This window comes from Lipotes vexillifer, unplaced genomic scaffold, assembly GCF_000442215.2.
Source record: "Lipotes vexillifer unplaced genomic scaffold, Lipotes_vexillifer_v1.1 scaffold149, whole genome shotgun sequence".
In the NCBI taxonomy this organism is placed as follows: domain Eukaryota; kingdom Metazoa; phylum Chordata; class Mammalia; order Artiodactyla; family Lipotidae; genus Lipotes; species Lipotes vexillifer.
Window position 1 is genome coordinate 3087404 of NW_006779962.1, and position 27133 is coordinate 3114536.

General features: G+C 54.6%; 1 protein-coding gene across 1 annotated transcript in view; it reads right to left on the minus strand.

Annotated features, from left to right (window-relative positions):
* PRRC2B (proline rich coiled-coil 2B) overlaps positions 1 to 27133 on the minus strand; it is a 56892-nt gene that overhangs the window by 7184 nt on the left and 22575 nt on the right. The window contains exons 11-27 of the mRNA XM_007453121.1: positions 23493 to 23796; positions 21700 to 21884; positions 19030 to 19225; positions 13609 to 13825; positions 10827 to 12878; positions 9139 to 9335; positions 8454 to 8599; positions 7718 to 7859; positions 6093 to 6175; positions 5525 to 5713; positions 5180 to 5377; positions 4749 to 4835; positions 3924 to 4028; positions 3577 to 3769; positions 2714 to 2811; positions 1654 to 1781; positions 918 to 1158 (exon numbers count right to left, since the gene is read on the minus strand). Coding sequence (XP_007453183.1) covers positions 918 to 1158; positions 1654 to 1781; positions 2714 to 2811; positions 3577 to 3769; positions 3924 to 4028; positions 4749 to 4835; positions 5180 to 5377; positions 5525 to 5713; positions 6093 to 6175; positions 7718 to 7859; positions 8454 to 8599; positions 9139 to 9335; positions 10827 to 12878; positions 13609 to 13825; positions 19030 to 19225; positions 21700 to 21884; positions 23493 to 23796 — 4761 coding nt within the window. The remainder of the gene's footprint in view (positions 1 to 917; positions 1159 to 1653; positions 1782 to 2713; positions 2812 to 3576; positions 3770 to 3923; positions 4029 to 4748; positions 4836 to 5179; positions 5378 to 5524; positions 5714 to 6092; positions 6176 to 7717; positions 7860 to 8453; positions 8600 to 9138; positions 9336 to 10826; positions 12879 to 13608; positions 13826 to 19029; positions 19226 to 21699; positions 21885 to 23492; positions 23797 to 27133) is intronic.

The window sequence follows — 27133 nt, forward strand, 5'->3', positions numbered from 1 at the left end:
GGGGGACGGGACGGGACTCCCCTGGCGGTCCAGTGGTTAGGACTCCACGCTTCCACTGCAGGGGCACGGGTTCCATCCCTGGTTGGGGAACTAAGATCCTGCGTGCCACGGCGCGGTCAAAAACCCAAAAAAGACTAGGAAGGTGTCTGCGGCTCTGCTGAAGGGGGCGGGGGGCAGGGATGGGGGAGGGAGAATTAAAAGGTGGCTGGACGTGGGTCACTAGAGGGAGGGAGTGAGAAAAGTCAGAGGTGGTGAGCAGGTAGGACCCTTCAGCCCGAGACCACGGGAGAGGTACAGCGACTGGCAGTGACCAGTCCAGACTGGAGGCAAGCAGGCACTGGTGGTGAGGCCGTGGAACTGGGGGCAGAGACCTGGGGATGAGGGGTCACCTACAGAGACACCAAAACCCCTGAGAACTACAACGGAAGACGTGCTGGAGACTGAGCCACGGGCCAACGGAGGGGAGTGACCCTCAGAACCGTCTAATGCACCCATGGGTTGGGGGGAGGAGGATGTGGGACCGGACACGGACTCAGCGTGGTGCCCGTGGCACACGGGGGCCAGCGGGGGCACAGTCTATGGGGTGGGCTCCAAAGCCAGGGTGTGAGGGGCAGGCAGGGAGAGTGGCCTCAAAGCACACGTGTGCATGCAGAGGAGACACGCAGCCACCCCCAAGGCCACAGCAGAAGGGCGGAGAGGCTGCAGGAGAAGCGGCACCCTCGCTCTCGGGGAAAGCCCAGTCTCGGGACTGCTCACGGGAGGTGGAGCAGCTGGCCCTGGTCTGGCAGCCCAAGGACCGGTGGCAGTGGCTACAAGCAGCACGTAAGTCAGTGGGCATCACGAGGCAGATACAAGGGGAAACGATCGTGAAGAAAAGAGACCTAGTGTTCTGAGGTGGGAGTGAGTGAATTCCTGACCTGCGGGAGCTGGGAGTCCAACATCTGGGAGGCGCCGAGCCCAGCGGCCGGGCCAAGCTGGCCCTCGTAGACCAGGGCTTGGTTTCCACTCATGGGCTGGTAGGGCGAGCCGGACTGGGGCTTCACCATCTCTAAGGGCTGCATGCCTGGGAACGCCGAGTAGGGGGGCTTCAAGGCTGTGCCTCCGGAGAGGATCATGGTGCTGGGCGGTGACAGGCTGGGGTGCATATACACCTGAGATCTGCAAAAGCCAGACAGACGGTCGGGGCAGGTGCACGACTGCACCAGCTGATCTCACGTGTGGGCACGCCTCAGAATCCCCGCAGGGCTCGTCGCTCCAACACAGGCTGTCGGCTCACCCCCAGGGATTCTGACTCAGAAGGTCTGGGATAGGCCCTGAGAACTTGCACTTAAACAAGCTCCTAGATGGTGCTGCTGGTCTCGGGCCCACGGTTTGAGCATCACTGGATTAAACAGACAGCACGGCACAGGAGACACTGAAAGAGTGGGCCAGAGGCAGCAAGGTGCGGTGAGGCGGGAGAGCAGGGAGGGGGCCGGAGGACACGGAGAGCAAGGGCAAGGCAGGGCCACACCCCGCCCCCAGCACAGCTCACCCCACACCCGCCCCCAAGCAGGGCAGCGCAGAGCAGCAGCCGGCAAAGGGAAAAGGCCCACAGGCCGGGAAGGCGGAAAGCCCTGTTGCGAGCTGCCAGCCCCCCAAGTCCTGGCATCTCACCTGAAGGGCTGTAAGGAGCTGAAGATCTCCTGAGACTGGGAGACGGGGAGCCCGCCCCTCAGCCCGAGCTGGGCTTGAGCTTGCAGAGACGTGTGAAGGGAAATCGGGATCTGCTGGGCAGCGGCAGCCTGTGGACGGGGGGCCAGGCCATCACCGCGCTGTCCTCCAGGCTGACGCTCACCCCGGCCTCCCACCCCCGCCCGCCCTTCTCCACGGGCAGCCAATACCGCCCACGATGCAAACTCGTGTCCTGCCTGTGCTTCCTTCACTCTTGGGAGAAAGCAGAAAACTGGCAGCAATCCCAAACCAGGGCACATCCCTATACTGGATTCTGTACAGTGGTGGGAACACTGGCTACACGTATCAGCAGAGGTGGGTTTCAGAAACGGAACGGTGGATGGAAAATGTACATGAAGAATACGTGCAGTATGATCCAGTTACGCGAAGAGCAAGGTCTTGCAAGACCAAACAACGTAATACTTAAGAATATGTTATGAACAGAGATCAGGACAGGCCAAGTCCTCCATCCCCCAAACAGCACTTCATCCTGGTCCGTGCGGGCACATGGGTCGGGGGAGCTGCAGGACGATTAGGAAGGCCCAGCACCAGCTTCAGGAGGAAGACTTCCAAGAAGCACCCTCGCGGCACAGAAAGCTGCCGATTCTGCATAAAGCAAACACCTGCTCGCTTCTACAGCTACCTCTTTCTAAGGCATCCATGCCTGGGGGTCTAGGCCTTTCTTCTCTTCATCAGAAGGATACCTGATCACCAAAGAGAATTCCGTTTCAGTGAATTCCCCAGCTAGGCCACAGGAGCGCTTCGAGCAGGGAAAACTAAGCAGAGTCTGGAGCACTCAGCTCCATCCTCCTCCTCGTCTCTCGTGTACTCATCCAGTAAATACTGACTGGCTACCATACGTGCCAGGCACTGAGCGTTAACGTGAGGGGTACAAAAAATGAGACACACCACGAACAAATAAATGAAGAAGGTAGGTAATTACGCCGTGTGCTGCACCCCTTCCCCCACCCCACCGCGGGGCCACCTGGCTCGCCGTCATCACCTGTTGGTAACTCTGCTGCTGAGGTATCGTCTGAGGAACCAGCCGGGGCTGACTTGCAAACACATGGCCGTCCAGGTAGAGAGGTGGCAGGTGGTTGCCTGGAAACAGAATCCAAGGGGGTGAAACAGGATCAAGCCTCACTGTTCCAGAAGGTGCTGGGAATCAGTGGGAGGAGGGAGTGTGTGCACTGCTGACCCTGTGCTCCTGCGTGGCCCGGGGCCCAGGAAGAGGGGCTGGCTGCAGCCTGCCCTTCCCACCTCACCCATTCACCCACTGCCCCGCACACGGGGGCCAGGGGGGTTCGTTATAAAGGAAGGCTGCCTGGGTCTCTCAGTCGCCTTCCTCTTCATCTCCCTGCTATTGAGTCCACAGTGGAGGGTCAGAAGGATCTATTGGAATTGCATCACTGAGACTTTGGCAGCCAGGCCCTCAAAAACCCCCACAGGCTCCCTTGGGGCACCAACACAGTGATGAGGATGCTGATAGGATAAAATTGGGCTCAGCTGATACAAAGTACTTCCCAGACGTGCGCTCGTCTCATTGGCGTGGCGACCCCACCCAGGGCCACCATCACCCTGTGTGATGTCGCGGAGGAGGGGGCACAGCTCAGAGAGCTGCTCATGCGGCACGGTTTGACCCAAAGCCAAGTCTCTGATCAGTCCCCTCTCCAGGAGATGGAAAAGCCTCACCAAAGTCGCACGGTCCTGCTTCCCAGCCCAGGAAGCAGGTGACCCTCAGCCTAGAACGCGCCCCCCTCTACACACTCCTTAAGTCAAGGCGGGGGTGGTACTCAGGGCTGAGAATCCAGCCTTTCTCTCGAGTGAATGGAGAAGGCTCCCTGAGCTGGCGCACGGGGGAGATACCTGGAAGAGACGCAGAAGGTGCGACCGAGGCCACGGGCATGGGGGGCATGGAGACCCCACCGAAGGAGCTGTAGCTGACCCCGCTGGAGGCTCCCCCGGAGGACGGGGGCTGCAGGCCCGAGCCAGTGCCTCCTGGAGAGCTCTGCTCCGGCAAACTGGGCGAGTTTTCCCAAGCCTTGCGCGCAGACTCCATCTTCAGAAGCAAGGAGGTGGGGGAGATGAAAATTACCGTCCGGGAGGCAGCGGACAGCACAAGTTAAGCCCGGGGAGGTGGGCGGGGCCGCCCGCTCCTGCCCCTTCACAAGCCAAGGCACCGGTGGCCCCGCCTTGCTCGGGGCCAGTGTTACCTTCAGAGTGAGGTCAGCGGTGGGGAAGGACATCTGGGAGAGGCCGATGGCCCTCTGGATGTGATGATCGCGCCGGAGGATGGGAATACTCTGTGCCAACCCAGCCTGAAGGGGAAGGAGACCACGGGACACTGACAGGCCCAGAGAAAGCGAGACGATGTGTCCAAACACGCCTTCCGCTTTGGTCGTGTGCACTCGAGACCCCTCCAAATGGCTGCCTCCACCGATTCTCTCGAAAGAAGGCCGTGGAGAGCCACCCTCATCCCCGCACCCCAAGCCCTCCAGCAGGGCCGCCGTGATTTGGCAACATAAACACGGCTGGCCGCCAGTACGCAGGCACCACTACATGGCATGGAGATACCAGGTCCTGTCTCAGCCCCCTCCCCCAAAACTGTGAAAAAGAGGTCCTGGTAACACATGTTCGGAAATGCAACTGCTAGGCCCTCCTCCTGCAGTGCCCAGCACCCACCGGCACGATACAAGGATTCTGAGAAACCTCAGAGTAAAGAAACCTGTTTAGCGCAGCATTCCCAAACACGTGCGACCACAGAACCTGGGAGGCTTTAAATCACAAAGTGCCAAATAAACCAGACCTTAGGAGTTACACGATCCCATTTTAAGTTCACAAAACCAGAGCGTGGAACAACTTGCTCAAGGACGTGTAACTAGCTAGAGACACAGCATCAGGACTCAAACCACGTCCGCCCGACCCCAGAGCCATGGCTGGGTCGCCCCCTCTGGTTTCGGAACACCTCACGAGGCTCTTTTCGCCCAGGGCCTGCTGGCACGGGGACGACAGAGCTGGAGGTGGAAGCACAGACTTACATTACTGGCCAATGCGTCCTGAAGTTTGACAACTGGATTCCCCACGGGACCAGAGGCAGAGCCGGGCTGCAAGCTGAAATCAGAGTCCTGGAAAAAAAAAGGGAACAAAGGCCACAGAAATCATCGTGGCTCACCTTCTGTCAGAGACCCACTTTAATGGAATCCACAGTCTCAGCAACTCAAAAACCCACTAAGCAGCATTCACCACATGAGCAAGATGGCCAGATGTTTCCCGAAGGCCCCGAGAAAGGAGGCCACCCCCTTCTCTCTGCCCGGCTCCCTGCTCGACCTGAGAACCTGCCTGGTGTCAGCAGGGAGACAGAGAACATAGCTCACAGCACCTCTTCACGTGCAAAGCCACCCGCCACGCTCCCCTGGAGCACTGCACTGGCCCATGTGGGCAGGTAGAAGAAAACAAATCAAAGCCTCACCTTTGGATTGACTCCAAATTCAATGGGTGGCACTGGCAGCACAGAGTCCACGTGAATCTCCACCCCATTGACAGGGGGGACCACAGCCCCTTGCAGCCGCTCAGCCCCCTCGGAGCCCTTTCTGTTTTTCAGAGACCGCTCATTGCCGATGGGTCCTGGTCTGTGCTCCTTGCTCTGTCCCGAGCCTTGTTCGGAATCCTTGATGGAAAAGCAGAGAAGCTGAGACGCACAGCCTGGAAATGACCCTGATCTCCAGCTTCCAAGGGACCGGGAGTCAGTCGGGGAAGAAGACAAAAGATACCCTTGCGCCCCGCCCGGCCCCTGAGGGCCAGACTCCCAGGTTACCTTCGGCTCCGACTGCTTCTGAGTCTGCTCCTTGTGGCCATCGGCCTTGGGCTCCAGGCCAGGCCCGCTCGCCTCCTCGGGTTTCAGAGTGCCGTACGGGGAGCTGCGCTGCGAGGAGGTCGCCGAGGACTCCCGAGACTCGGCGCTCAGGTCAACGCCACTGTCTCCCTGGCTGCTCTTAAAGCCCTGCTGTGCAGGACACAGGAGGGTCAGAGCCCATCCCCTCTCCGCCTGCCTGCAGAGTGAGGCTGGGCGGCTCAACACGTCTCCCGGCCCAAGCCCACGTTCACAGGTATGTGTGGGCCCTGGACGGAGACCACAAACCCGCTGTGCTTGTGACCACCGCCAGATGCCGAGGAGAGGCCCTCACGCCGCCTACCCAGGGTGGGTGCCGCTCCCTGGCCATCCCAGCTCTTCCTCCCTCCCACACAGGCCCCTCCCGCAGACCCGAAAGTAAGACTGCAGACCAGTGACGAGCCAGGCTCACTGCCCGGCCAGGGAGAGCACAGGCGGGCCTCTGGGACAGCGGCGGACATAAGCACACCCCTGGCGCCCGGCGGCCACTCACCTCGGCAGAGCCGGGCTCGGTGCTGGCAAAGGCAGTGGCGGCTTTGGCCCAGGAGTCGCCGGTTGAGGCCTGAATGGGGAGGGCTGCTAGGGAGGAAGACAGAGAGTCAGGACGTCGAAGAGGAACAACCAAGCCAGAAAAACAAGCACAAGTGCAGCTCACACAAACCCAAGTCTCTGAGCCGCCCCCGCTCCCACCGTAATCGACCCATTAGCGAAAGAGGAGCTGGTCTGATACCTTCACCCGACTTTCCAACATCCTCAGGCGGATCTCTGTAAACGTGCTTCCTGTGATTTCACTGACAATGTGCTCTACTAAACACACCAGCAACTTTTCACTCACACCGGTTACAATGCTCTATCGCTACCTCTGCTGCGGTGAAGCTTTCTGCACATAAACCACTTATTTCTACAACACGTTGGCACCTCTACAAGTCTCTGAAAAATTGAAGCTGATGCTACTCAGCTTCTGTCAGCTCACAGACCACCCTGAGAACCCAGCAAAAGCCATGGACCCTGTGTGTGCACGTGAAATCTCACATATGCTCTTTTTAAGATCCAGGGGCCCTCTGAAGTCACCCACAGACCCCTGGTCTGAGCAACCAATGAGATGCTGCAGAATCCTGGAGGGAGAGCGTGACTCCAGAGTTAGCCCACTCTGCTTGACCAACACGGCGGGTAAGTACTTTTGGACATTTATACCATGACACCCACCACTCTCATAACCAAACTGACCGATCAAAATTTTATTAAAAATTATCGTACTTTCAGTCAGAGTTGACTATTTCCCAATGTTATTTTGCACTGTGCTGGAACCAAGCTTTTAACCAGGAACATGAAGATAGGCCATGAGGTAAAACTGAAAGAATCAGGTCCAGAACCTAGGCTCTTGGGTGTTTGTCACATGGCTCTGGGGTTGTCACTTCACTCTGGAAGCCTCGACTGCTTGGAATAAAAGAGCTGGAAATGGATGACTTCTCCGAGCTCCCCCTGTATACCCTGCAGGGCCCTGCCGAAAGCAGGCGTGCAAGAAGAATCTGCTCAATTAAAAGGGTTTTGTATTTTAAAATGAAAAATCACCAGAAAAACAGCACCGGGTAAGAAATTTTTTCAGGGAAACAAATTTTCCAAAAGGTAAGGGCCACCCTAGTCTGGTTTCAAACCTAAGACAGCATTTGGGCAGGAGCTGACAGAAACTTCCTTCTGCTGAGGGAAGAGCACACAGCACAGACAGGAAAGCTTCTGGACTCCTGTTCTCCTGATCAGTCGTCTGCTGCTCTTCCTCAAGGGAAAAAGGAAGGATAGCCGGTGTGGGCAGAGTCAAGCCAACTCCGCGAGTGACCTCAGCTGGGCGGGGGTGGGGGCCATCCTTTCCCATCACTGCGTATGGAATGCTCTCCTCTCCACCAAATTGCAGGCAGGGAAAATCTGACATCTGTTCAGAGGCTGCAGCAGCACGAGGTGCTAAGATGGCATCCAACGCCCTGACTCAGCAGAGGAAGCCAGGAAACAGGTAATGCTCCGTCTGTGTTCACGGCCCCAAAGCAGGATGCTCCCTAATAAGAGGCCCCAAGCCTGTGAGGCGGCCGTGGGCCAAGCGGCTGGGCCCAGACCCCGAGCTCTTACCCTGGCCGCTGCTCTCCCAGATCTCGGTGCCCAAGCTACTGCCAGGCACAGCTCCATCACCTTGCTCCAGACACAGGTGGTTCTGCTTTTTCGCAAACCGAGGAGGAATACGAGAGGAAAGACTTCGGCCTTTGACAGGTACCTAAGGAGAAGAAAGGTGATGCAGTCCGGCCTCGACCTCAGACGTGAAGGATAACGAGCTCTCCCCAGGAAGACTATCCCAGGCACCAGAACCACACCCCCGGAAACTGCTCCAGTGACGCTTCAGCCAGCGGCGCTACAGCCAGACCTCAGTGTCAGCCAAGACCTCGACCACGTGGGAACTGCAGTGCCGACCAAACCGCTCCCGGAAGCGACCAGTGGGCTGTGACCTGGGACTGCGGGGCAAGTGAGCAGTGCTCAGCCCCGACTCCGTTTCGAGTACAGAGTCGCCAACCCTCGTGACTCCCAGGGTGATGAGTCTCGTCCCACTCAGGCCGGAGCACAGTGGGAGGAGGATGGACTTCGGGGCTGATGGAGGCCTGCGTCCTGCTCGGCCCTCTTTCGGCGGGTGTCACCCCGGACCAGTCCCCCTCTCGGACAGCAGGGGTAACACCATTTGCTGCCGTGGAGCCACGGGGATAGCGGGCCCTGGGAGGCAGTGCATGTTTAATAAACATGCCTTCTTCCTGTCCTGTCTTGGGCCTGATTCAGAAGCCCCGTCCATCCCGGCCCCGCCCACGCCTCGCGCCCCGACCTGCACGGCTGGCTCCTTCCTTCTCCTCTCTTCCTCCAGCACACGGCGCTGCTTCTTGGTCAGGACTTCGATGAAGCCTTCCCCCACCACAGAGCCCACCTCACCCTCCTCTCCGGGGCTGGATCCGCAGTTTTCAACGCCGGCATCTGAACCAAGATTCACAAGGAAAGACAGTGAGTGGTTCCATTTACTGGGAGCCAAGAATAACCCAACCCTACAGACACCTGATATCTAAGGCCAGGCTCTTAGCTGGCTTGGGCCTCAGCATATTCACCAGGGTCTAGGAAACCCAGCTATGATTTCTACACCCTTCTCACGGCCCCTCTAACACAGTGTTACCTCAAATCAAAGAGGCTACAGTTAAGAAAACGGTCTTCGGAGACAGACATACTTAAGTCCCGGCTCCGCTCCTAACCAGCTGTGTGACCTTGCACAAACCACTCAACTTCTCTGGGCCTCAGCTTCCCCATCTTTAAAGCTGGGACACTGCAGGGCTGCTATGGGGGTTCAGCAAGGTTGTGAGTGACATGAAGGCAGGAATCCTTTCTGTTTTGCTCTTAACCCAGCACGTGCCCAGAAGCTAAGATATTCAGTGAAAGGGCAAACTCGGCAACCCAGAGAGGTGGCCACGGCTCCCCATTTGGCCCGGATTCTTCTTCCCCCGAAGATGTGAGGTGACACTCACTTCCATAGTTCAGGTCAAACGGTTTCATGGTCTCTCCCTGGTCGCCTGCCCTCTGGGCAGCCAGTTGGGCCTCCTTCTCTGCCTTCTCACAGGAGGCTTCAGGGATGTCAGAGGTGGCATGGGCTGCCCGCTCCAGCGTGTAGTGGCCACTCCCACTGCTGCAGCCAAGACCTCCAGGCAAGGTGTCATCCGGGGACCTATAAAGGAAGGAGGATCTCGTTAGCTCAGAAGTGACCAGAGACTGGGGAAGGAGAGAGAAGGAAAAACTGCACATGCACGCACAGCACGCACAGCACGCACACAAGCACAGCGCCCTGATCTTTGTCACTGCCTCTCAGCGTCCCCTCCGCTCAGCAGAAGCCGCTTGCTGGCGGTAGCGGGCTCTGCAAGCCCGTGTGGAGGCTGCCCCAGCACCACTGCTACGGCAGAGCCCATGGGAAAACTGCTCTCTCCCCAGCCCCTTCCCAGGGCTGATACTTCTGTCCTTCCCCACTGTGTGCCAAACCCAGTAGGGCTACAGAAAGGAGAGGGAGAAGGGGGAATGCTTAGAAAGGGGCTGCAGAACTTTCTGCTCCTCTCCTAAGACTGACCAGAGAGGAGCCCAGGCCTCGCCCTACCGCCAGCCCAGCTACTGGGGCAGAAATCAGAAGCAAAGCCAAGTCTTGGCATCTGGGGCCTAGAAAGCTAGTCTAGATGGACACCTAAAAGAACCCGCATTCTTCTGTGCTTCCTTCTTTGGGGGTGTGGGTTAATTACAGGCCAGGCTTCGGTGCCCTGAATTCTAAGGAGGCTGGGAGGTGGGAAGCAGTCTTCCTCAGCACGCTGGGGCGTGGCCTGTGCACGATGAGGAGTGCAGGCTGCACAGCGTCTGCCCCTGCCCTGATTCCGGGCCAGGCTTGGGCACTGAGCCAACACCGAGCACCGATCATCACCGCCCACCAAAGCCTCTAATTCTAAACGAGACGTGCTCACCAGGCCTCGGGCAGCTCACTCCCCTTGCTTACCGCCTGGCTCTCACCAGGCCTCGGGCAGCTCACTCCCCTTGCTTACCGCCTGGCTCTCACCAGGCCTCGGGCAGCTCACTCCCTCTGCTTACCGCCTGGCTCTCACCAGGCCGAGGTGGCAAAGCCCCAAAGCGGCGCTGCTTCTCTTCACCGTCGAGAAGCAAAGCCACTCAGGGAAGAGCGATCTCTGCGGGGGCCAGGAGGCCAGCACTGCCCGACATGTTCCTGGAGGACGCCGCCTGGCAGCAGCCGGGAGCCAAAGAGTCTGGTGGACTGACCGGTACTCAGGAGGCGCCGTGAACAGGGAGCGCCCCTCTGTGGCGGTGGCCCCTCGGCTGGACTCCGAGGAGACACATGGGGGCTGAGCTCGTGAGACAGGGACTGGGATGGGCACCACGACCACAGGGGGACCGGCGGGGCAGGGGCTCTAGGCTTAGCTCTGAAGCCACAGCAGCAGCAGCAGCAGCACGCCACAAGAGAAGCAGACAGCAGTGCGAGAGCCAGTAATGGAGACGCTCACGGACAATGGCCTCGGCGGGCGGGCGCCCTCCTGGAGCACATCGAGGGGGAAGGAGTCGGGGCCCTGACACACGGTGGGACACGCATGCATGAAGTGCCGCTGGGACAACCGGCTAACAGAACGACAGCAACAAAAAAGAACCCGGGACTCTGTTTCCGGTTTACCTTTTGGCTTTCAAAGGCGTCCCACTCTGATGGCTCTCATAACGGGGAGAAGTCTCACCGCCACCTGGCCTAACAGGCGTCTCCCCGAACCCTCCCGGCTCCAGCTTCCGGCTCTGTCTGTCAGCGAGGGGTCTCTGGCCGGAGAAGCTCCGCTTGGCCAGCTCCTTCTTCTCGCCCGCGCTCACCCCGGGCAGGCCGTCGGCCTGGGGGTCGGGCTCGGGCCCGGGCCCGTCCCGCCTCTCCCGCCTCTCGCTGAAGTCGCTGCTCTCGGAGGCCGTCTCCCACTCCTCGTTGGCGTGGTCCGAGGAGTTCTGGTAGGCGAGCTCGGGGGACCTGCGGCCCGTGGTGCCGCTCCTGGCCCCGGGACAGGGTCTGGGCCGGCCCGGCCACTGGCCCGCCGGCAGGGGCTGCTCACCCTCCGGCCCCCACAGGCCCAGGGCCTCCCGCTCCTGCCGAAGGCGCCGGAAGCGGGGGGGCTTGTCCTGGCGCGGGGGCCGTCTTCTCCTGAAGGGCCGGTTCTCGGCATTTTCGGAATCTGCTGCGTGGTCATCTTGGAAGAAGGCCCTCTTGTCCTCCACACGGCCATCCTCGAAGCCCCGGGTGCCCAAGGCGTCGGGGTGTCTGTAGGGATCCGGGATGTAGTCTCTGTCTGAGGGCCGCCGGGCCCCGCACGTGTCGGGGGGGCCGGACTCTTGCCAGGAGGCGCCCAGACCCCGGCTCGGCCAGGGGGCCGCTTCCTTGGCCGCGAAGGTTCTCCGGCCATATGCGCAGTTGCTCAGCCGCGGGGGGAGGGCGCGCCCGAAGGCCCGCGGGCCTCGGTTCTTGGCCTCTGGCCCACCGTGGTCCTCGGGGCACATCCTGCCGGACCTCCAGGACTCCCTGAAGTCACCCTTCCTCCCGGCGGCCTCCTCCCTCTCCGGGAGCGCGCCCTCATCCCCAGTCTCGGCGCCCCGCTGCCGCCGCCGCTTGGGAAGCTCCTCGTACTCAGAGCCCTCGCTGTGGGTCTCGCTGGCAATCCTCCGCCGGGGCTTGGCCCGGGGGAAGTCGTCTGCCAGCCCGAACTCTCGCGGTCCCCGGCCGCGGCTGCTTCTCTGGCTGCCGCCGTAGAGGCCTCGCGCCCCAAGGACGCCCCCACCACAGAGGCCGCCGCCCACGGGCCGCCCTCGGAAAGTGAACTCTCGGAACCCGCGGCCGCGGCCCCGGGCCTGCCCCCGGCCCCCAAAGGCCTGCTCCTCATCAATGAAGATCCAGTTATTCCTCCTGGTAGGGGGGGTGTGGCTGGCTGCCCGGGCCCCGTCGGGCTGGCCGTCCTCCTCCGGCCGGCTGGCCTCGCGGCCCAAGGCAGCACGGGCCGAGCCCTGGTCCTCCGAGGCGGCCGGGGCCACGCTGGCCAGCGCGGGGGCGTTCTCTTGGTCCTGGTCCTCGGCCGCCTCGCAAACGGGCCCCGTCTCCCGAGCCAGGCGGGCGCTCCCCTCTCCCAGCTCCGGCTTCACCTTGTCGAGCTCCTTCTCCTTGTCTTCCACCTTGAGGGCCTTCAGGACGGGCTTCTTGATGGGGCCGGACCTCCGGGTCCTGCTGGTCTGCTCCGCGTGCTGGCTGCCGGCGCCTCGGGCTTCTGGTGTCCACTCGGGCTCCAGGGCCGGCTGTTTGCCGGGGCTCCCTTCCTTCTCCCAGGAGGAGACACTGAAGGACAGCCCCTCCTGGGGCGCCTCTTTCTCAACCCTGGTGTCTGGGTTGGCGGCCTTCGGCTGGCGGCTCACGTCCCAATCGCTATACTCTGGTTTTTTCTCAGCCGGGGCAAAGTCGGGCTCCAGTGTGGAACACCTGAGGTTTGGGGTGTGACTCCCAGGCGCGCCTGCTTCCTGAACATTTTCTCGGGGTGGAAACAAAAGCTCCTGGCCTATTCTTTGAGAAGAGACACAGCTGTCAAAGTCTGCTGGGGCCTTCTTGTCAAAAGCACTCAAGTACTCCTCCCCTCTCTCCTCAAGGAGATCGCGCCGGGCACTTATGCCCCCTGACCTTCCAGGTGAGGCAGAGTAAGAGCTTTCATTCCTGAAAAGGAACCAGAAAAATCAGTCAATGTGATTGGAGCCTGGTTCCTGGGTTCCATGCTGAACACAGTTTAGTTTTAAAAAGAAAAAAATTTTTTAAAAAAAGAAAAAGAAAAAAACATAGGCACCAACATTCGTTCTATCTTTAAACAGGTCTCAGAGATGCTGGGCCATGGGCTGGTGGCGGCCCCTGGAGTGAAGGAGTCAGTGGCTGGTGGACTCAGCGAGCAGCCGGGGATCCTCTGGTTCACACAAGCTGGAGCCGGGGCATCCGTGGAGAGGCTGGGGGGGGGGGGCCGCACAGCCCCCTGGAGTGAAGGAGTCAGTGGCTGGTGGACTCAGCGAGCAGCCGGGGATCCTCTGGTTCACACAAGCTGGAGCCGGGGCATCCGTGGAGAGGCTGGGGCGCTGGGCCAGCACAGCCAGCTTGCCTTTACTTTCACAGGAAGGAGCCACGACACACGCACTCAACTCCGCCTTCCCTGTGAGGCCCCCACCCCTCGGCCCTGCCCAAGGTTCCGCGGGATTTGCCTCTGACGCCAGGATCTCTCCCGGGCCCTCAGTTGCCATCAGCGCCTCTCACACAAATGCATCCGGCCATCCTTATCTCACTCTCCTTCCCCAGGGGGCACCACCTCCTGCGACAGGGCCTCTTCCCAGAGCCCTCTCTCAGTGAGGACCTGAAGACCCCTTCTTCAGTTCCAGGTCAGTAGGACCAAGTTTCACCTCACCTGACATGCACGTCCATGGCCAAAGTGTCACTGGATTTCGGGTGGGGGAGCGAGTAGCCCTTGCTCTGCAACGCCATGTAACCCTCGGGGCTCCACACGGGGGCTGCATCGATGGCGGTCACTTTCCTCTCTGGCAGTGGGGGCACACAGCTCTGATCCTCAGAGCGACAGCCAGTTCCACTGAGAGAATCCTGGGCCATCATGGGTTTCATCAATCCTGAAGAAGCCAAAGAGCCGAGCAGTCACCTCGCTTAGCAAGCCATGGGTCAACCACAGGCCCAAGGGAGACAAGCTGCCCCAACTCTCACATGGACCCCACCTGTTTAACATCACTGAGGTCCCATCTTTCTGATCACAGAACCTCTGAAGACACACACACATGCTATCTGAAAGGCCTGTTCAAACACCTGTAAGGTCCAATGCTAGTTCCTGGATGAAGAACCCCTGTGTTGAAGGCTATAAAAAACTGGCAAATGGGGCTTCCTTGGTGGCGCAGTGGTTGAGAGTCCTCCCGCCGATGCAGGGGACGTGGGTTCGTGCCCTGGTCTGGGAAGATCCCACATGCCGCGGAGCGGCTGGGCCCGTGAGCCACGGCCGCTGAGCCTGCGCTCCGCAATGGGAGAGGCCACAACACAGTGAGAGGCCCACGTACAGCAAAAAAAAAAACCCAAACAAACAAACAAAAAAACAAACTGGCAAATGGAAACTGGAACCATCAAACGGGAGAGCTCATGGGTGTCAGCGGAACACTAGGGGGGCCAGTCAGTCAGCAATGCAAGATGCCTGAAGGTCTTTCCGCACAGACACAAGGAAGATGAGCTACGCTCCAGGGAGCCTACATGCAACAAGGAGCCAGAGTCTACCTGCTTCCAATCCCCTGCAAGAAGATTCAGAAAAGGACTGGGGTTTTAGCTCCTTTTATTTCTACCCCTAAGTTCGACAGTAACACTCCACATTTTGTACGTGGAAGGGCAGTGGGGGGTACACAAATGACACTAAACTGTTAGCTGGCCCGAGGAGACTGGGACATGCTGATGTCTCGGTCCTACCAGATATAAACCAGTCAGGGAAATGGCACCCCCGCCCTCCCCGGGCCCCTCTGTCCACGTCTATCAAACAAGGGGGCTGGGCTGCTGCAGACGACATTAAAGGTCTCTCACTGGGCCAGATTCTGTGGAGAAAAGAAGATCTGATTTTTCAAATACTTCACAAAGCTAATTATTGGCCCCCAGTGTTTTTCTGCCCGTCTTTTGAGATAATCTGACCAGGAAAATGGTTCTGCATTAGACCAACGGCTTTAACCTTTCTTTTAGCTGTGGAGTGCTCTGTTCTAATGCTATCAATATATGACTCCAGTACAAAGTTAGGCTGAGTCAGGTGATGGTGGGGACCCTCTCTGGAATCCTAGAATTACACACCATTTATTAAGTACTGATTACAAGGTGTGCGGAACTGCTCCACACTGTACATGGACCTATTTTTGGCAATATGGCAGCTCATATTACCTGAAAAAACCTCCTGTCACAAAAATGCTGGACAAAACACATGAAACATTTCACTCGGAGAGCTCTGTCCCCCCAAAAGCGGGAAACCCCCAGGGAGCTGAAACCACAGCCACGGCCAAAGCCACAAGCTGGTGCTCCCTAGAGGGGAGCCAGGGACACATCCTTCAGATTTAGTAACCTACGGGTATGCTCCTAAATGCCCCCCAGGACAGGAGACGGGGCTTTTCCACACAAGGCAGAGAGCTGCAGCTGAGATGCTGCTTAAACAAAGGCCCTCAAAGGGCTATGCCCTCAATTAAAAGGTGCATCAGAAAAATATATGCTCTTTAAGTACAGGGAGATGACTGAATTTGTGTCTTGGCCTGGGCTAGGGGAGGGAAAACCGTCCTCCGTGAGGACTGTTTCATAGCCACATGCCAGCTTTCATGCAGGTCTGGGGGCAGGAGGGTGAAGTTCAGATTTATACCCCTAGAATGCTCCAGAAACTTCCTGAGTTAAAATAAAGGGTAGTTCTAGGCTGGCGGAAGAAAACATAAAACCACACTGGAGGGATATACCCTCAAACCAAGCTATACTAGATCCCCACGATAAATAAAGCTCTGCTGAAAATGAACGCACAATCCAAAATTACCAGAACACTGTGTGGAAAACAATCCACTATGAGTCCATGGTAAGCCCATGGGATTATATACCTTCCTCAAGAACTTCAGGTAACAAATTAAAATGTGAAGCACTAGAAAATTATGTTTTAAATGATTACAAGCATAAAGGAAGGAATTAAAAACTTACGAAAAATATAAGACACAAGAAAAAAATGACAGATTTGAGGAAAAAATTCTGGTAATAGAAATACAGAGTCACTGAAATTAAAAACTCACTGGACAGTTAAAAAAAAAAAAAAAAAAGCAGATCAGACACAGTCGGAGAGAAAAGAGAACTGGAAAATAGTTGAAGGATTTTCCCAGAAGGCACCACAGAGGTTAGCTCTCTTATATATTTAAGAGACTTGGAAGGCAGAATGAGAAAGCACAAAATAATCTAAGTGGGCGACCTAGGAAGAAAGGATATAAAGAATGAGGAAAAAGCAACATCTGACATGATAATTAGAAGAGAATTTTCCAGAAATGATGAAAGACATACATCTTCAGATTCGAGCACAGTGAGTTCTAAGCAGAATAAGGTAAGGATAGATATAGATATATACCTAGACACAGCATACTGAGAAGGAACTACAGGAGACCAAAGACAAAGAGAAGATCTTAAAAGCAGCCAGAAAGAAAACAGTAGATTACCCAGACACGAATCAGACACATGAGCCAGAAAACAAGGAATACTATCTTCACAGTACTAAAAGAAAGTAACTGCCAACCTCGAGTTCTATACCCAGCTACACTATCATTCAAGAGAAAGAGTGACATCAAGACTTTCTCATGTGAAGACTATCTACTGCCAAAACAACTTTCCTGAAGACCTGGACAGAATGTACTTCATGAAGAAATAAATGGAACCCAGATGGAAGGATAAGCAGCAAAGAAACCAGTAAACACCCAGGCAAATCTGAACAAGAACAGGTCAAATAAAACAACAAATAATACCTGATTTGGTGGGCATTAAAAAAGGTGGAACTAAAATTCCAGGCAAAAATAACAAGACTGATGAGGAGGTAGTTAGAGCTCAGGTTCAGGGTAAAGATACTGATTAGCTTTTGCTAAGTCAAGGGTGCATGTTAGAATTTAATGCAACCATTCACACAGCAGAAATAGAATGTAGAAGGAAAATAAACAAAAAGAATAGGAAAACATATCACCAAAAAAAGAAGAAAAAGAAAGGCATAGAAAAGAGGGATAAACAGCATAAAATAGGAGAGTAGGAAATCTGAATATAATAATCCCAATAAATCTAAAGGGAACAACTTCGGCAACTGAAGTCACAGAGCTTCAAAGTGGGTAAAACCATACACATCTTACACGTACAAAGATATTCTCCTCCAAAAAGGGCTCAGAGAGGCCTGACGGTAAAAAGTTGGGGGAAAGATACCACATGAATACTAATCGAAAGAAAACTGGAATAAAATGATTACCAGGTAGAGTAGACATTAAAGGTAGAAAGCACAACTAATGATAACAAAGGTGCTGTAAGAAGATAAAAGGAACAAGATGAAGTACGGCTTCCAGACAGATAAAGCAAAAACTGCCAGGTTTACAAGATTTGACAAAATCCACATCATGGTGGGAAATGTTCATACACCTCTTAGTAACTGATCAAGGGGATAAAACATTGTGATGATACAGACATTTGTACCGCACAATTAGCAAGCCCGATGTAATGGACCACGTCCAATTGGAGAATACATTCTTCTCAAGCCCTTGAGTGAAATTCGACCTGCCACTTCTTTTAAAAATAAAGTTCTACTGGAAAGCAAACACACCCATTCACTCACTATTGTCTACAGCTGCTTTTGCTCTACAACAGCAAAACTGAGTAGCAGTTCAAAGCCTAAAATATTTATTATCTGGCATTAATAGAAAAAGTTTGTGACCGCTGGTCTATATCATACAGGCCATGTTATCTGACCACGAGGCAGCCACGTTAGAAATTAACACCATAAAGATGGTATTAAAACTTTACATTTGGAAATTTTACAACATGCCATAAAAAAAATCACTCAAAAAAGATAAAATCAGACTAACATTTAGAACTGTACAATAATAAAAATGTATCTTAAAACTCATAGAGGCTCATAGCTCAGGTGAGACTTAAATACATGAGAAAAGTCAGAAACTAATGAGCTCATCAACATAATCAGTTAGAAAAAGAACAAAATACTTTCAATGGAAATAATGAGGGGGAAAAGAAAGCAGAAGTTAATGAAATAAAAACCAAATAAAATACAGGAATTAAAAGATGCTTTTTAAAAGTAGCTTTAAGGGTTTCCCTGGTGGCGCAGCGGTTGAGAGTCCTCCTGCCGATGCAGAGGACGCGCAGGTTTGTGTCCCGGTCCGGGAAGATCCCACATGCCGCGGAGCGGCTGGGCCCGTGAGCCATGGCCGCTGAGCGTGCGCGTCTGGAGCCTGTGCTCCACAACGGGAGAGGCCACAACAGTGAGAGGCCCGCGTACCGCAAAAAAAAAAAAAAATTAGAAAAATAAAATAAAAAATAAATTCAGTTTATTTAAAAAGAAAAAAACAGCATTAAAAAAATGGCATTAGGACTTCCCCGGTGGCAGAGTGGTTAAGAATCCGCCTGCCAATTCAGGGGACACGGGTTCGAGCCCTGGTCCGGGAAGATCCCACATGCTGCGGAGCAACTAAGCCTGTGCACCACAACTACTGAGCCCACACGCCACAACTACTGAAGCCCGTGTGCCACAACTACTGAGCCTGCACTCTAGAGCCCGCAAACCACAACTACTTGAAGCCTGCGCACCTAGAGCCCGCAACAAGAGAAGCCACGGCAGTGAGAAGGTGCACACCACAACAAAGAGTACCCCTGCTCGCCGCCAACTAGAGAAAGCCTGCACGCAGCAACGAACACACTATGCAGCCAAAAATAAATAAATTAATTATTTTTAAAAAAGGGCATTAGACAAACCTTGGGAAAGACTAATCAAGGAAAATAAGAGAGAAAACACAAAGAACATTAAAGAATGGAAAGACGGACAAAACAACATGGCAGAGATATAAAAATTAATTAAAGCAATTTACAATGCAGAACCTTAAGGTCTCTTCCTGACGATTCTTTGTGCGAGGTACTACCATACCCTCATTTTGGGAAGTAAAACTCAAGACTGGATATGTGACTTGCAAAGAGGTCAGACTGGAATCCAGGTGGGTCTGTCTACCTCCCCAGGCAATACCCTTAAACACCACCCTGTCCTGAGTTCCACAGGGATGGCCCACTGGACCAGGGTGCTTACCCGAGGGATGTAGGGCTGAGGGATAGAAATCCACTGGGGTCCGAGTGGGTGGGATTCGTGGGTCCATGTAGGAAGGCATCATCATCCACCTGGGGTCGAAGCCCAGCATCTGAGGGTGGTGCGGGTAGAAGGTACGCTGCGGGTGGGGCGGCGGAGGGCACACCGGCTGCCAGTGCTGCATCCTGTACAGCTGCTCCTGACCAGGGAGAGACACCCGGCTGGGCAGGTGCTGCGGGGCAGAGAGGCAGTGCGTGCATGCGCACACACACTCTTCCAGCTTTCCATCAGGTAGCAGAGACAACCCACCCAGAACAGAAGACCACAGAGGGGAGGCCCCAGGGGCATTACAGCATTCAGGCTCTGGCTCTCTCCCAGGACTGACGGACAGTTGCGCCATCATCACAACTGGGCCCTTAGGCTCCTCTGCAGGCTGGGCTTTCATGTAAATCAAACACTCTCCTGGAGCTGACATGTGACCGGCACAGCTCCCAGGGCATATCTCCCTATCGGCACTGCCACCAGACGACACTCCTCCGCCTCCCCTCCTTCTGCCCCTTCAATCCACCCTCCTCACTCCGACGCCCTGACCACGTCAGGAGCCTTCAAGGGTCCTCCACAGCTCTGCCTCTAACAGCCCGAGTCCGACAGGGCTGCACATGACCTACAGGGCCCTGCGGGTCCTGCCCCACCCGCCTCTCCAGCATCGCCTCCCACGACAGCCCCGGCCCTCCACTCCACACGCCTGCGTGTCCGCCCGCCCGCTTCCAGCCTTGGAAACATGCCGGGCCCTCTGTTCCCTCCGGCCCCAAACCTGCTCACCCCTACCCATCCTTCAGGTTTTGGCTTAAAGAGCACTGCCTCTGCGAACCCGCCACAGTTCCTGAGGCAAGACCAGGTCCCCCGCCCTCGGCTCCCACAGCACTGGTGCTTCTCCTGTGTTAACTGTTGTTGGTTGTTTCCCTCCCTAAACCAAGAGACTACATGCCAAGTTCACTGCAGTATCCTCACCTCTACCACCAGACTTGGTAGGAAGAAAATTCACTGCACAAAAGGACACACGTAAAGCATCAATAGAGTATTAAAAATCAAGAACCTGGACCCAGTGAGGATTCATCTCAGACCCTGTTCCACAGCACCAGTGACCTCCAGGGCTGCCCTCACAACTGCGTCCCGAAACAGCATTCTGGCAGGATGCAGGTGCAGAGTCAGACAAGGAGGACACACCCTTTCCCACCAGCCGGCTGGCACAATCCCAGCCTGGGCTGGATTCCCTGGAAGGCTCGCCAGGGCTCAGGGCACTTCTTAGGAGCACTCAGAACTCAGTAAGCAGAACTCCGCTGGTCTCTGCCCACAGCTCCTCCTCCTGTCTAGACCCCAGGTCCCCAGGGAAGCTGACCAGACAGTCTGCTTTCCAGACTCCTTCAGGCTGCTCTGACATGTCAGACTTCTCTCTAATCTTAAGGACGGATTTACCTGTCACTGCCCCACAGAAGAGTTACCTAGAGCAACTGTTACTACTGTGTCTGGCTCGAGTTACTCCAGAGATCTCTCCAGTCAGCAGTAATTCTTCGCCAAGCCCGGGAGTAACTGCACGGTGCTTGCTCACAGCACAATGCTACAAAAGCACAATGAATGTAACTTACTGCTTAGAGCACAGGACATGGTGAGCTTCCGGAATGCTTCCTAGAAGCCCAAGGAAAGTAGGGTCTGGGGGTGAACGTTTTAAAGGCAACTAAAAGAGATTCTGGGGAAAGGCGGAGACTTTGATCTGTGTCTCCAGGGCACCCACGTTCTGAAACTTTTTCGATTATTAACAATAATTTACTGCACACCTAGCTGCTGAACTAAGTAACGTCCACGCATGATCTGTTTCCCACCAAAATGCATTGTTCATCAGTAATTAAGCTTCACTGATTATGCCTGTAAGACAAACAACTGCCAGTGAGTGGTTCCAGCTCAGCAATATCACCAGGCCTGTAAGAGACTGCTGGAATTACAACCATTACCCATGTGATCTTCCTCAAAGCAAAGAGTAGGTCCTTTGTAAGATTTATGGAGCACCATTAAAGATGATACTGATCACACCGATAAACCAGTTTACAGGCATCATAGAACCCTCACCGCCATGCCGAGAGGCAGGGACTCATTCCTTCCGCTTTACACTGACCTATCCAAAGCCACACACAGCTCAATAAGCTGCACCAGTAGGACCAGAACCCAAAGCTGTCTTGATTCAAAACCTACAAACCTACATTCTTAACTGAACGCTAACACGCCTCTCTCGGAAGCTCTCCAAGCAGCTCGCAGGCCTTCCTTACTCCTTGGGAGGCACCCATGGTGGGGCCGCTGTCAGTGTAGGGAGTGGCCACAGTGTGCAACTCTGGATGAAAACCACTCAGACACCACTAACCAGTCCTTACCGGCATTGGACAACAGGGTCCATAAACTGCCAACAAGGGTTTTCATCCACAGGGTAAATTACCTGGAGGAACTGAGGGCGGGGCTGACGTCCCAAGGCCCTCACTCCTGGCATCCCTGCTGGTGACTGGCATATACGACGGTGGGTTTCTATTGTTTGTTTTACTGGAACGGGGCATGGGGAAAAGGAGAGGAGACAGCCACTCCATGGGCAGGTCTGTTTACGACACCTACTAAACGACTCCTGTTTACCTGCTGCTGCTGGCGCTGGAACCTGGGCGGAAGCGACTTCTGGTACTTGCTGAACTCCTGTGCGGGGGACCCAGGCTCCCTGGCCCGCTCGTCACTGCCACCGCTCTGAGCCACAGCTGGAGGAGCCGTAGGGGCTTCTTCCGAAAACGTGCTGGGGGCTTCCGGGGCAGAGAACTCAGGGGAGCCTACGGAACAAATAAGCAGGGAAATGGCCAAGTGAGCTCACAAAAGCTCAGCCGAGCGATGTCTAGGGCAGACGCTTTTTCTTGTTGGCAGTCCTCAAACCCCGGCACTGTGCTAAATGCTCGCCACGCACAAGCTCGTGGACTCCCACACATCGTCATCGCTCCAGAGACGAGAAAACTAAGGGTCGAGAGATCAGAGGAACCGCCTGAGGTCACACAGTCAGCAGGAGAGCCGGGATGTGGTTCCGGGTGGCAGGGGCTCTGTTAAAACAGACCCCCAGTAAATAAGAGCGGCCGGGGCTCAACGAGAGCCCCACATCCACCCTCCACCCAAGGCTGTGTGAGCCGGCCGGCCAGGCAGCCCCGCTGGCCCGTGTCCTCATCTGTTCAATGAGGGCAACAACTGCACCTACCCCACTGGGCCTCTGGAGAATTAATTCGCTGACACGATCCATGTAATGCACTTAAAATAGCGCCTGACAAGAAGTAAACGCTCACCACAGCCTCCCATATCACTAGTCTCCCTGAAATTCCCTTCTTTCTTGCCCCACCCCAGCTTTGCATTCTTTTTTTTGTCCAGCTTTATTGAGATATAATTGACATTTTGTGCTCTTAAATCTACCGCAGGAGGCAAACAAACGCCAATGCAAAGCCTTGGGGACCGAGCGTCCCAGAGGAACACTGACAGGCAGGGCAGGTGCAGAGGGGCTTGGGGCACAGCCCACACCCAGGCCCAAGCTCGCTCCCCGCCATCTACTTCCTGGACTCTCCCATTGCCCCCCCCTCAGTGAGTCCCTGACACTGGGCCCAGGCTTTACTCAGACTTCAGTGACAGGACATTTATTTACAGGAGGACAAGGGTCGATTTCTCTGAGTTCCTCAGCCAGAAGGGCTCTGATGGCCACCATATCACCAATAAGACCTCCCTCGGAGAAGCTCTCAGCGACTGAAACTAACATCAGGCCCTTCTCTACTTGAGAGTTGGTTTTAGTTGATTCAAGAAAGTCACAAAAAACACAGCTGATCCCATTCTTTAAAACTGCAGCAAGAGACACCCTCCACCACCTAACGCTGTTCACCGTCTCTTGTGCAGCCACGTGATCCACTCCTCTTAGAATAATTGTCAGGGAAAATGTATGCTAACAAGCAGGCAGGCTTCTTTCAATGTCCCGAGAGAGATCCCGTGCTCCTACTGAAGTCCTCCAGCACCCGCGTCTTCAGTCGAGCCGGGTGGTAACACCGGCAATGACAAAACCGGTGGCGTTGCCGTGAGTACGTGAGTGCTTTCTGCATCTAGAAATCGCCAAGTGCTTCGTGCACATGCTCCCCCGTGGCCCCTCAGCATGCGGGGAGGTACAAGCTCTCATCAACCCACTTCACAGACTCGGGAATGCGCGCCAGAGAGGTGAGGTGCCTGGACAGCTGGTTTAAGCGGTAGAAATGGGATGTGAACCCAGGCACCTGGCCCAGGCTGAGACTCTTAACGACCGGGACTCCCACACATCAGCTGTGAGCCACGGTGGTGCTAAAAAGCCAGGGAGACGCAGACAACCAACCAGCGGCACAGCGTAGGGTTTCCAGGTCATGGGACGGGGCCCTACAGCTCACCTCTGCGGACAGCTGGGCCATTCTCCTGTGCGGCGCCTGGAGAGCGGGGCGCCTCCTTCCCCGCCGGCTCCTGGGCCCCACCCGCCTTCTGAGCCCGCCTGCACTTCTGGTCCAGCTGCCTGAGTTTGGCGGCGCAGGCAGCCAACCTCTCCTCCCGGGCCCGGCGCTCCTCCTCTTCCCGGCGCTTTCGGGCTCGCTCCACGGCCTCGGACATCTCCGACTGGACGAACTTCTGCCTCGGGGGTGGCTTGTCCTCTTTGTCCTCGACAGACTGCTGCCGGAACACACTGCCCACGGAGGACTTCTGCCGAGAGGAGACGGTCTCAGATGAAACGCACATCACAACCCGGGCACAGGCGCCCCCAGGATGGGATGGGCTCTCCTTCCCAGGACCCTCACGCACCTTAGAGAGGCAGCGCGGCCCCGCGGCAGGCGGACCTGGGTTTCAATCCTGCTCTGCCCTTTACTACATTTAGAATGAGGCTTGGGTGAGCGCCAACGTTCTACACCTTAGTTTCTCGTTTTGAACAATAATAAAGGAAGCCCTCGGGATTGTGAAGGTACATTGAGTCGTTTGCAAAGCACTCAACGTGGGACTTCCCTGGTGGCGCAGTGGCTGAGAGTCCGCCTGCCAATGCAGGGGACGCGGGTTCGTGCCCCGGTCCGGGAGGATCCCACATGCCGTGGAGCGGCTGGGCCCGTGAGCCGTGGCCGCTGAGCCTGGGCGTCCGGAGCCTGTGCTCCGCGACGGGAGAGGCCACAGCAGTGAGAAAGCACACACTCATCATTTCTTAGCCACAAAACTGCTCCACCGCTTCTCCCACGACAATACACACACCTCTGGATATGAAGAGCCACAAGAAACTGAAATTCACACTCAGACACAAGGTTTCAAAGTGATTCTTTATATATAAAAATAAATAAGCATCTCTAAAAACATCTCTTTTGGATATTTCATCCACTTTTGAATCTCTCGCTCATTGTCAGCTACTGGACAAACAACCAGGGTGCCACCAATGCAGCGTGAAAAACTACCAACACTGGGAAGATTTCTCACTGACCGGCAGGAAGTGAAGCTGCAGGCAGAACGTGCAGCAATAGATGACGGGCGCGTCTAACTGGACCCCAGCCACTGGAAGCCCAAGGAGGTATGACTAGCAAAAAAAATATACAACTTCCTGTTTTGAGTGGTAGTTACACAGATGTATATAATTGTCAAAAAGCCATCAAACATAAAAAAACAAGATCTACGCCTTTCTGTGTACGTTAATTACACCTCCATAAAAGCGATATGTCACACAGTGACTGTAGCCAAGGAGTTTTCTCCTAAAAAGCAACTTCTCATAATCCAGAGACAATTGCTACAATCACGAGATTACAAACTTCTAACTTAGAAGCACGAAGGTACTTTTTACCGAAGTGTGCACTCTTTTCCTTTGCCCTCGACCACTGCCGTCTGTCCGCGCTCCATAATGGCTGTGCCCTGTCTCACCCCACAGCTTATCTATCCCATGACCTACCTCATCCCCTGGTGTTCAAAACATCCTTGCAGATGATCCTTAAGGCATACCCCTGACTATTATTCCCTTCAGAATTTCCCAGAAATGAAATAGCAGAATCAAAGGGTCTAGTCTTGAAGCACATCATCAAGACTACAGATGTGCCTCTCAGAGCTGCCCGAAGATGAGCTATCATTTTATAAACTAAATGTTCTGCAAAATATTTAAACTGTGAAAATCTTTTCAGAAGTTTGGATCCATAAAAGTTACAGAGATTTTATCTTTGTTGACTGTATTCAGATAACTCAGTGTTGCTATGAGCAGACGGAAGTGAAACCTTCTTTTGAGCAACCCCAACATGTGAAGGAAATCTGGATTAACTGCAAAGAAATTTACAAGAGTTGTATTGTATCTATTTTCACTCCTGTCCCCTGTACCCGGCACAGTGCCTAGCATGATACACACTCAGTAAAAAAGACTGAAGACTGTTACTTTATACCGAGATGGGAACAGGAGCCCTTTAAATAGCAAAGTGCATTGAAGATGGCAATTTTGCCAAAGCGTATTTAAATTAACACCTTCTCACCCCCAATTCTGCCCCTCCCGCTCAATTTAGTGCGAAAGTCACGTGAGGCGGCAGAACAAGGCAGGCACCTGGTGCCTGGGAGTCAGAGAGCTCAGGGCAGGTGGTCAGAGCCCAGGGCAGGTGACGAGAGTGTGCACATGGAGATGTGGCTGGTGTGGGAGCTGGGGCCCAACCAAGCAGGGTGAGGAAGAAACCCCTAGAAGAGATGGCCCAGCAGGGAAATTCAGGGCCGTGTGGAGGTGGGGTGCACTGACATCTGCGTGGCTGAGGAGGGCACCTGTGCAAGGGAGAGAGGGTGGGGGCAGAAACAGGGAGCCTGACCGAATAGGTACAAATACTAGGGACAATGGCCAACAGCTAGAATGGCCTGTGTGGAACCTGAGATATCCTTGTGATTCAGGTGTGTGCCACATACCTACGCCTCCTGACTCTGTCCACGGACAAGGTCCAGGAGCAGTGGCACTCTAACAGCAATAGTACTCCTGGTGCCCACATATTAGTTTCTAAATATCATTAAAGGCTGACTCCAGGGCCAAGGTAGGATAAGGACAAAAGGAGCTTAAAAAAACGCTTGTTTTATCAGAAAGCAAGGAATTCCTCAAAAAAAGAATGGAGACGTAAAAAGCACACAGCTGCCAGCTTAAAGAAGCTCCCAAATCAAAGACAACCTGAACATCAAAAGAAACAATGAGAGCAATAGACTATAACCCACTGATATTAATTAATTAAAAATTTGATGAGAAACAGGATATTCGTAGTCTCAGAGTAATTCCCCGCAAAACTGCTATCAATTACAAATCTGGAAGAGTGTGTGAAAGTTCCATGGGGTGAAACTTGGTAGCCACCACCTTAATCAAGAGATCAAAGTGAAGGTTGTCAGAGTGGACAGAGTGGAATCATGGTCACCCAGTAGGATGCCATGAGAAGAGTCAGTGACAGTTCTGAGAGATTCTAGCCAAAAAAATGGAAACCTTGAACCCAATCATGAGGAAGCACCAGACAAACCGGATTTGAAGTGCATTCCACAAAACAGCTGGCTTGTCATCTTCCCAGGTATCAATGTCATGAAGGTTTAGCAAAGGCTGAAAAGCTGCTTCAGACTGAAGGGAACTCAAGAGCAGGCCACCTGAGGCAGCGTGTGACTCTGAACTGGATCCTTCTGTATGAAGAACATTAATGGGACAATGGGTAAAAGTGGGATGGAGTCTGAGGATTAGATGGCAGTGATGTATCAATGCTAATTTCCTGGATTTGACTGTGGTTACCTAGAGCGAATGTCATTTTTTGGTAGGAAACAGATACCAAAGTGTTCTGTGGTGACAGGGGCTGATCAGGCTGGCGACTTACTCTTCAAATGGGTCAGAAAAAATATTCTTTGTATTACACCAACTTTTCTGTAAGTTTGTGACTGTTTTCAAAATTTTAAAAGAAAAATTTTTAATCAAAAAAAAAAATAAAAGAATGTCCACCTAGGTTTTTTCAGAAGCCTTGGATCTCCGGTCAAATGAACTTGAAAGAGGGAGGGGGGGAGAGAGAGAGAGAGAGAGGGAGGGGGA